The 10,833-nt window shown below is 39.9% G+C and overlaps 1 protein-coding gene across 1 annotated transcript; it reads left to right on the top strand.

Moving 5' to 3' along the window:
• The first annotated feature begins 1,240 nt into the window (after positions 1 to 1,240).
• On the top strand, positions 1,241 to 5,321 carry NEUROD1 (neuronal differentiation 1). The gene is made up of 2 exons (XM_029932966.1): positions 1,241 to 1,379; positions 2,945 to 5,321. Exon 2 carries the CDS (start codon positions 2,956 to 2,958, stop codon positions 4,024 to 4,026), a length of 1,071 nt encoding a protein of 356 aa, XP_029788826.1. The 5' UTR covers positions 1,241 to 1,379; positions 2,945 to 2,955; the 3' UTR covers positions 4,027 to 5,321.
• The last annotated feature ends 5,512 nt before the right edge of the window (positions 5,322 to 10,833 follow it).

Raw genomic sequence — 10,833 nt, forward strand, 5'->3', positions numbered from 1 at the left:
AGTCAGAATCTTTGAGGTCTGGAGGAGTCATGGCTATTAAACCTTTCCAAAGAGAGGAAAGAAACATTTAACACAGGCCTGTTGCATCCTCCCATTGAGAAAGTTTGTCTGAACCAAGTACCTATTTACAGGCCTAGGAGTGGGGAGTGCCAGCCTGTGGCACGGAAGAAGCGGCTCAGATGAGGGCATTCTTTGCAACAATCGATTGGCCTAGGTTGAAAGGCAGAATCCAAGCATCAGGGGAATATCCCAGCTTTCACACAGAGAGCTCTGAGACCGAAGGAGCCAAGGCCTGAGAACACGGACTAGCTTGCGCGGAGAACAAGGACCTCTGTGGGGAGGAGGGGAATGAGTTGAGGGGTCTCCGGTGACAGTTGCAACTGAAGGTGAGGGCATGCCAGGTGAGGGCATGCCAGGTTGCAAGTATGGCGAGGTAGAGTGACAGCTACTGTAGAGGCTGGGAGTGAGTGATCCAGTTAAAGAGGCTAGAGGACTAGCATCAAAGCGGAGTTTACAGATTAAGCCGTTTTCATATGGGGTATGTTTTCTTAAGGGTTTGATGGAGATGAGGAGAAGCCACCCTTTGGCGCCAATAAGCAAAGCGTCTGCCAATCGGGGGAAACCACGAGATGGACAACTCAGGGCGGAAAGTCTTGGTGCTCAGGAGGCCAATGTCTGGGCGCGGCACCCTACGGAGTCAGGACGCGTCTCTGAGCGCCTCAGTCTCCAGGCTTCGGCCTCTTTCACCTCTGCCCTACTTCCCGCCCCAACGCGACCACTCACTCCGATCTAAACCCTGTCAACATTAGCTTTCCCGCTCCCTTCCCTCGATTCCCCTCCCCCCTTGCCCCCTCTCCCTTCTGCCGCCTGAAAGGGTTAATCTCTCCTGCGGGTAAAAACAGGTCCGGGGAGTCTCTAACTGGCGACAGATGGGCCACTTTCTTCTGGCCACAAAGGGGCCGGAATGGAGCGCTCCGCGGCATACAAATGGGCAGGTCACGTGGTTCCCGGCTCCTGGCTGGACCGGGAAGACCATATGGCGCATGCCGGGGAGGAAGGAGATGGGGCGGGGGTAGGGGTGGGGGAGAGGGGAGCTAGAGTTGGAGGTGGGTGGGAGAGGAGCAAGGCTGAAGGGGCGGGGGGTGGGGGCTGGCGGAAGGGAGCGCTCTGTCTGGACGCGTGCGCAGACGCCGGGCGCAGGGACCTGCTAGCCGCTGGGCTCCCGGGCCCCGCCTGCGCTCAGCATCACCAACCCGGCTATATAACCTGAGCGCCCGCGCGCCTGGGACACGAGGAATTCGCCCCACGCAGAAGGCGCGGCATCCGGAGGCCCCAGGGTTATGAGACCATCACTGCTCAGGACCAACTAATAACTGCAGGTAATTACAACCCTTTCATTTTTGCTTGGGAATAAAAGCAGTAATTGAAGACCGGATGTACCTACACATATTCTGAATGTGTGCGTTTGCAAGCGCGTGTATGTGTATTGAAGCGGGCATTCCTCCCCTTGATTGCCGGCAAGTACTCACACATTCCGACTTGCTTTATCAAATACCCACCGCAGGCTTTTTAATTAAAAAAAAAAAGTTTTAGTGTTTTGGTTTTGAGGAGAAATTATAGGAACATCTATGGATTTTAAAAATAAAATAATTTGCTAGTGGTTATTTCAACGTCCTGAAAGCAAATAACTACTTCACTTTCTCACTTCTTCCAGTAAGGAAAAAGAAAAAAAAGAAAGCCCTTGTTACCAAGATGTGTTTTGTGTGCATGTATTTTATGCACATTAGAAGTGCCAAGTTATTTTTTCAGTGCATAAAAGGAACATTGATACCTTGAGTATACACACCCTGAAAAAATAAGTGAGTTGAGAGATAGTTTTGTTGAGAAAGTGAAAAAGGAGGAGAAAGGGAGAGGAACCAACTCCTGCTACCTGTTACTGCTCCGGAGGCAGCCAAGTCCCCGGCAGCCGCTCCAGACGCCAGAAATTCAGTTGTCTCACTAAAGGCTTTTTATTTTCTTTATTAGAAGCGGCAACTTCGCTATTGCCAATCTCTGACCATTATAATTACTCAATCTTTTAAAAAGAGGTTTGAGGCGAACTTTGAAAAGCCCCAATAAAGAACGGGCAGCTATTTCAATGGGCTGTTTATTAGAGAAGAGCCTTCCGCACCTGATCCCAAGCGCGTGGAAGGGCGCTCTGCGCGGTGCCCCCAGCCCTGGCCATGTAGCTAGTGCTTTGTACAAGGCGGAAATTCAGCAGAGGGGCAGTGGTGGGAGGCGAGAAAAGAAAGGCGAGAGTGGGATGGAAGACCCCTGGCCACTTTTGTTGCCAAATGTTTCGTTGATGGTGAAATAATTTGATGGAAAAGACTTTCTCGGCCATGCATTTGCTCTTCAATCTGCTGTTAGTGTAATCTTCTTAAAAATCACTGCCACCGTGAGTAAATTATGTAATGGCTCTTCAACTGTAATCGCTAAGTACCAAGAAGCCAGGGCAGAGAGGGGAACAAACAGATTTGCGATTTTTAAAGTCATCATTTTTGTGTGTGGAGTTGTGACTTTGAACTCATGCAGATAAACATGAAGTAGTGATATGTACGCTCCTTTTCACGCATATTATCCTGCTACATAATCACCATAAACACACTTTCACCAATCACTAGGAAACATATAAACAGGAGTGCACATACACATCTCTTTACACTCGCCCCCACCTTCAGCCTTGCCCTGTCTCCTGTATGCCAGTGGGGCACACATACGCCATTATAAAACAAGGCATTTAACTTTTCCTTAGGGGCATCCATTTTGTAACAAGCTGGTACGTGTCTTCACAAGCATTTCTATAAGGTTAGGGATTGGTAGCTGAAGGCATAGGTAGTTTGTGAATGTAGCATTTTTCTCCTTTTCTTTCTGTTCCTCCCCCCCCCCCCCCTGTTGAATGTAGGAAATCAAAACATGACCAAATCTTACAGCGAGAGCGGGCTAATGGGCGAGCCTCAGCCCCAGGGTCCTCCCAGCTGGACAGACGAATGTCTCAGTTCTCAGGATGAGGAGCACGAGGCAGACAAGAAGGAGGACGACCTCGAAGCCATGAACGCAGAAGAGGACTCACTGAGGAACGGGGGAGAGGAGGAGGATGAAGACGAGGATCTGGAAGAGGAGGAAGAAGAGGAAGAGGAGGACGACGATCAAAAGCCCAAGAGAAGGGGCCCCAAAAAGAAGAAGATGACCAAGGCTCGCCTGGAGCGTTTTAAACTCAGGCGCATGAAGGCCAACGCCCGGGAGCGGAACCGTATGCACGGGCTAAATGCGGCTCTGGACAACCTGCGCAAGGTGGTGCCCTGCTATTCCAAGACGCAGAAGCTATCCAAAATCGAGACGCTGCGCCTGGCCAAGAACTACATCTGGGCTCTGTCGGAGATCTTGCGTTCGGGCAAAAGCCCTGATCTGGTCTCCTTCGTACAGACTCTCTGTAAGGGCTTATCTCAGCCCACCACCAACCTGGTTGCCGGCTGTCTGCAGCTTAATCCTAGGACTTTTCTGCCTGAGCAGAACCAGGACATGCCTCCGCACCTGCCTACCGCCAGCGCTTCCTTTCCGGTGCACCCTTACTCTTACCAGTCGCCAGGGTTGCCCAGCCCGCCTTATGGTACCATGGACAGCTCCCATGTCTTCCACGTTAAGCCGCCGCCGCACGCCTACAGCGCGGCTCTAGAGCCCTTCTTTGAAAGCCCCCTGACTGATTGCACCAGCCCTTCCTTTGACGGACCCCTCAGCCCGCCGCTCAGTATCAATGGCAACTTCTCTTTCAAACACGAACCGTCCGCCGAGTTTGAGAAAAATTATGCCTTTACCATGCACTATCCTGCAGCGACCTTGGCAGGGGCCCAAAGCCACGGATCAATCTTCTCAGGCGCCGCTGCCCCTCGCTGCGAGATCCCTATAGACAATATCATGTCTTTCGATAGCCATTCACATCATGAGCGAGTCATGAGTGCCCAGCTCAATGCCATCTTTCACGATTAGAGGCACGTCAGTTTCACCATCTCCGGGAAATGTACCCACCGTGCTTACAGTGACTGTGGTGTTTACAAAAGGCAGCCCTTTGGGTACTATTGCTGCAAAGTGCAAATACTCCAAGCTTCAAGTGATATATGTATTTATTGTCGTTACTGCCTTTGGAAGAAACAGGGGATCAAAGTTCCTGTTCACCTTATGTATTATTTTCTATAGCTCTTCTATTTTAAAAAAGTAATACGGTTAAAAAAAAAAAGCACCACAAATTTGGTGTAGCTGTTTTCAGATCATATTAATTATCTGATCGGGATAACAAAATCACAAGCAATAATTAGGATCTATGCAATTTTTAAACTAGTAATGGGCCAATTAAAATATATATAAATATATATTTTTCAACCAGCATTTTACTACTTGTTACCTTTCCCATGCTGAATTATTTTGTTGTGATTTTGTACAGAATTTTTAATGACTTTTTATAATGTGGATTTCCTATTTTAAAACCATGCAGCTTCATCAATTTTTATACATATCAGAAAAGTAGAATTATATCTAATTTATACAAAATAATTTAACTAATTTAAACCAGCAGAAAAGTGCTTAGAAAGTTATTGTGTTGCCTTAGCACTTCTTTCCTCTCTAATTGTAAAAAAAAAAATTGCACAATTTGAGCAATTCATTTCACTTTAAAGTCTTTCCCTCTCCTTAAAACAAAAACCAGATCCATAACTCTTCAAAGGATGAAAAAAAGAGATGTAGTCCCTATCAGAACATATCAATTCAATACATTACTTGCACAAGCTTGTATATACATATTATAAACAAATGCCAACATACCCTTCTTTAAATCAAAAGCTGCTTGACTATCACATACAATTTGCACTGTTTCTTTTTAGTCTTTTACTCCTTTGCATTCCATGATTTTACAGAGAATCTGAAGCTATTGATGTTTCCAGAAAATATAAATGCATGATTTTATACATAGTCACACAAATGGTGGTTTGTCATATATTCATGTAATAAATCTGAGCCTAAATCGAATCAGGTTGTTAATGTTGGGATTTATACCTATTGTAGTCAATTAGTACAGTAGCTTAAATAAATTCAAACCATTTAATTCATAATTAGAACAATAGCTATTGCATGTAAAATGCAGTCCAGAATAAGTGCTGTTTGAGATGTGATACTGGTACCCCTGGAATCGATCTGTACTGTAATCTTGTTTGTAATCCTGTATATTATGGTGTAATGCACAATTTAGAAAACACTCATCCAGTTGCAATAAAATAGTATTGAAAATCTGACCAATTGTTGCATTCCTTCTTAAAGTGATTTTTCAAGTATGAATAATTCGTAAACATAATAGTTGCCTTATTTGCTGAATTAAGAAAAAATATGAAATGCTATTTAGAAAAAAATAAAAGTTTGCTTTAGCATACTCTCCAGTTTGTTTATCTTGTTTAGGGAGTCACCAGCTCTTTGTAGATAATGGAAGAACCTAACTCATATTTCATTACATGGAATATGAGGCTAAGGGGTGGGGTGGAGAGACAAACAGTTGGGTTTTTGTTTTTCTTTGTTTTAAGTGTCTTCACTTTTAGCTTTTTGGATGCCATTCTTTTACATGATTACATTATAGCTTTTTCCTATTTTTTTAAAATGGGGCATTTAGTTAATGATTAACAAGCAGACACAAATAAGCACCCTAACTCGGTTTGCCTATATATTTAAAAATACATAAGAAAAATGTAACATTTTCTTAATGCTTTGTTATCAGTATATTTTCCTGAATTGAACTGAAAATCAGTACTATCACAATACCTTTGCACTTTGGCAAACCAGTACTATAAATAGCACTATGCGATGTAGTACTGGCTTGCAAACCAGTACTATTGCCAACCAGTACTATCCCAAAAGAAAGTTATATGCCTTTAGAAAATACCAGGAAGAAATGATTGAATTAATTTAAAGAACCCAAGAAGAAGTGGCATTTTGTAATTTTTTAATGAACATCTTGTGATGATTTCTATAATTTTTTTCCAGGGGAAAATGATAATGAGTTATTTGTATTCAAGCGCATATTATTTGTAGTACAATATATTTTAGGATGATCCAATTGTGTCCCTTCCCTTTTTGGAACACTAAATACAACTCAGTGGAAAAACTTACAGATGACTGTCCATTGTTAAGTCCTCTAAAAAAAAAAAAGTTTGGCATTTCTCTTCCTCTGGATGTACTGACTGACAGGAATGCATCCTAGGGAATAACATTTTGGCACTTGTGCCCTGGCTCCACCATGGTGCTCTGATTACTGTCATTAGTAACTCCATTGTTCCTCCTCTGATTCGGATGCCACATTGGATGACTACCTCTCTTCCCAAGCTTGTTCCTTTAATCTCCTTCTCATTGGTGATTTAGGGGTTCCAGAAAGCTGACCTCATTTAGCAAACTGCTCCAGAAAAATGTGAGTAATCTAATGGACGGGAACAATTAGCCATACTAATAACATTGCCAATGGGGCTATGTCAAGCTGTGACAGTAGCAGTAAGGAATATTTCAACATTAAAAACTGTTTGAGTTCAATTTAAAATATATCATTTTAACATGTTTTCCATCAGCCTTCATCACATGACAGAAATACTTTTAAGTTAGTCTCAACTTTATCCAAAATGCAGTAATCTTATTCCAAGTGAATCAGAGTTGTTATTTTGAAATCAAGCTGTTGCTTCTAGGATTGCTCTCACTTTTCTTACTTTACAAGACATAATACTGATATGATATCTGAACATTGCCAACCTTCCAGCCTAGGGGACCATGAAGTGAACATTCAGATCTGATGTGATCTACTCAGCAGCTCAATTTCACCTATAATTAAAATTATATACCTTCATGCAAACTAAAATCTGTTGCTTTACTAAATAGAAGAAATAATAAGAGAATGCATTTTAAGGATTCCAGCTTTTAAAACAACAAGCAAAGAAACTTATACTGTGGACATATATATATTGTTTGTCTGTAAGGTATAAATGGAGACTGTAAGTTAGGTTTTTTTTCTCCTTCCATTTTGCCTATATAACTTCATCCTAAAACATAAGGATTCTTTCAGTCAGTCAAGGAGTAACTCACATGCCACCATCTTTTATTCAAAGGCAGGCACAGATGTTCCTTCTGCAGGGGAGGTTTTAATTTATGAAAATGATATTGTTTATGCATGAATGAACTGAATGCACTCTGCATAACACACAGCACTTCCATCTGATCAGAGAAATACCACAGACCAGTGCCAATGTCAGAAACATATTCTACAAATTTACTCACTTAAATGTTTAATGAATATTTGGAAGGCATTTTCAAACCACAAGAAACCTTTTCAATTATCTTTTTCTTTTCTTTTTGAATTGCTACCAATATTTAAAAGAGACTTGGTTTTTATAATTGGCTAATGCTTGTATCTAGCTTATAAGAAAAGAAAATATTTTACTAAGTGTAAAACCAACTAAAAAGAAGAAACACTGGTGACTTTGGCTTCACTGAAAAAAATATTTTTTGATGTTGTTGTATATTGCTTGTTATGAGTAACATTTAGGGTTTTATGTGTTCCTTCGTCTTGGGCAATCACTATTCCTATCAAATGAGATGCTTAGATCTACTTAATGTGAAAATACTCTAGTTATTTCCAGAAAAAAATGTATTTAAAATCAGTAGATAATTTCATAGTGGGAGATGAAATTTGGCTAAATATTTTAACCAGTGCATAATTCCTTTCGAATAGAACACTGCATAACCTAGATTTTATTTACATTACCAACTACATTCATACAGTATGATCTATCTATTTTAATCCCAAAAATACAATAAGTACAAACTAAAATGAAGGCTTATAGTATCTTAAGAATATTCCAGTAATTTTAGTTTTCTAATCTGGTACAGTAAAGTAACATTTGATACCAATTGTAAATGTTCTAATGTATTAATCTTACAAAACTCCATGTGTTTTTATACTCGTGAGTCTATAATTCTTATAAAATTAATGCATTCCTGAAAGAAGCTAGTAATTACGAAAATGATATATGGATCATTAGCTAACAGTTTGAACCAAGCTATTTTAGTTTTATAATTAAACAAGAGATTCAAAGTGAAAATATCTATTAAACAGTTAATAAAACTAGGCTTAAAACATAAGCCGATTCTGTCCTAATGGGAATTGTAAAACAGTAAATCTCTTCTTAAAGAACACTACAACCTTCTTTCTTCCCTTTCCTCTCCCTCCACCACTCATTTCTTAAAATCTGTCTAAATAAAATCTTTAATTCCAGAGTCTGATAAAGAATAAAGGAGCCAATATAACATCTTGTGGAACACCAGGACTGAGAACTCTTGTTGCTACCATTGCACAGAGGCATTCTGGCTTCAGATACACAATGATTTGTATGGTGGCATAATCATTGGCTCCTCGCCAGGCATTATGTTTCAGAGGACACTATTGTCAAGAACCACTCAACTAGAAATTTGCACTGTATGCACTCAAAAGTTGAGATCATCTGCCTTCCCATGTCAGGAAGAATTTTGTGCTGGCAATTGACTCATAGACTCTTCACACACACTAACACTTGGTTCAATGACTCTGATGGAATTAGCTGGGTAACCAAACTAGTGGCATTGACAAGACAAGGCCACAACCTCTGGGGACTTCTGTTTAAATTGCTAATTTTATAATATTTTGAAATGCAGAGTATTATGTTAATGCTGGACTAAATTTTCAGATACATTACATGTGGATTTGGCCATCGAAACATTACTGTGCTATTTCCCCAGCTAATATAGAGGTAAATAAATGGATAGTGACAATAGTCATTTTTATAGATCCTCAGGTACAGAGTAATTCAAAGGGATGGATTCACTTATAAAATAACATGTAGAGATAAGAGAATAAATTTTATCTCACATTGATGAGGCAACTTGGTAACTCATTTTGCTGTTAACAAGATTAAAAGCTAACACTGCTTTAGGCTTTGATGTCTAAAAGACACATCTACAGAAGGATGGCCTCACATGCTTACTAGGTCAGTGCTATGTGCTCTTTATTAATTTACACATTTCATAACTAAAGTAGCCCTATGCCTTACTTTACAGAAGAAGAAACGACAGGAACCTGGGATACCTAGATAGTTGTATTACTGGTTTCCTTTCTTCGTTTAGGTTCTAGTGCAAATGCCACTTCCTCAAATCCCCAGCCAAAGTATTCAACCGCTTTCACTCACCAAAATTAAAATTATATGGCCCATTCCCTTTTCCAGAGCATTTATCTGATGTTATCTCACTTTCTTATTTTTTTGTGTGTTTGTTAAATTACCTCTCTCCCAGCAGAACGTGGGCTTCATAAGAACAGGAGCCTTCTCTCTTGTTTGTTGTTTCTCTGGTACTTAGAAGACCTAGGAGATCCTCAGTAAGTATTAACATTATAAGAAAATCAAACCAGACTACTCTACTGCCAAACCTATGTTACAAATCAGCCCTCCCCCGACTCCACTTGAGGATAAAAGTCATGAGTTAGCAGTTCTTTCTTTTTAATCAATCTGTTAAGTATGATTTTGGAACTGTAATAAAAGAGGAACTTTTTAAAAACAATTCTTTAAGAATTTGAATGCATGCTACCGTTTTCCTTTGTGTTCATCATTCTTCCAGCAATTGTTCTTGTCCTATTGGTAGTATTACATAAAATTGTCCTGAACTTCCTTATCATCATTGAAGAATTTAGATGACAGCAGACCAGAATCTAACCCATAAGTACTATCTAGTCCAGCAATAAGTTTGAGAATTGAAGTAACATCCAACAAATTAAAAAGTAAAATGGGTCACTTATAGGTAGATGATGGCACGAAGTAGAAATCCACAACATAGAAGAGAGTATTGTATCTTCACAATAGTTGCTCGTTAAATGTATCTTCTGTTCACTTAGAACAGAAAAATGGTAAGTTTATGGGAAATGTGATCTTCTTTGTCAATATAACACAAATGAAAGAAGAACACAGAGTGGTTGTTTTTAGAAACATCGGGTTCATCTTAGCACTGCACATAAATTATTAGGAGAGGTACTTAGGGACCAGAAACATCAAAGAATCAGTATTCTTGGGAGGTGATTTAGTTTAAAATCACTGAAAACGAAAGGGCAACTAACGTTCTTTATAATCATTGTATTTATACACAGTGTGTGTTACTGGTTGAGGCAAAGGCTGCTGAATTACCTAACCTATAATTTCTACTTCAAAATGTACACTGTGTAAACCTAGCAACATCAATATTATTTCTTTAGTGTACTCTCTGAATGATGTCAGTTAGAAGATCATCCCCACTTTCAGTGACGTCAATGAAGGGGTATTACAATGCTTAAGAGACTGTTAATTCCTTACCACTGGTGTCACTAACAATTACAGTGCTTGTCTACTTGTAGCAGGGCATTATAAATTTCTAATCTGTGGTAGGTTGCAGGTATGTGACCAAGTAATGTTCACATCCAAGACTAGAGAGGATAATAAAGCATTTTAAAAAGGAAAGTTGGGCTAACATCACTTGTCATCATTAGGTAACTGAACAAGTTTTATTCCAGATGATGATTAAATACATAGTAAACAATAGCAACAAATGCATGCAAATTATAACTAGAATAAGTTATAAATGTATAAGTAAGTAAGGTTATTTATCAAAATGTTTCTTTACTAGAAGAATTTCCTAGTTAATAGAGGCAAGGCTGCTTATTATATACATTTAAATTCCAACATGAGATTTTTGGTTATAGAAACTCTATTTTAATGTTTC

Source organism: Suricata suricatta, chromosome 3, assembly GCF_006229205.1.
Source record: "Suricata suricatta isolate VVHF042 chromosome 3, meerkat_22Aug2017_6uvM2_HiC, whole genome shotgun sequence".
In the NCBI taxonomy this organism is placed as follows: domain Eukaryota; kingdom Metazoa; phylum Chordata; class Mammalia; order Carnivora; family Herpestidae; genus Suricata; species Suricata suricatta.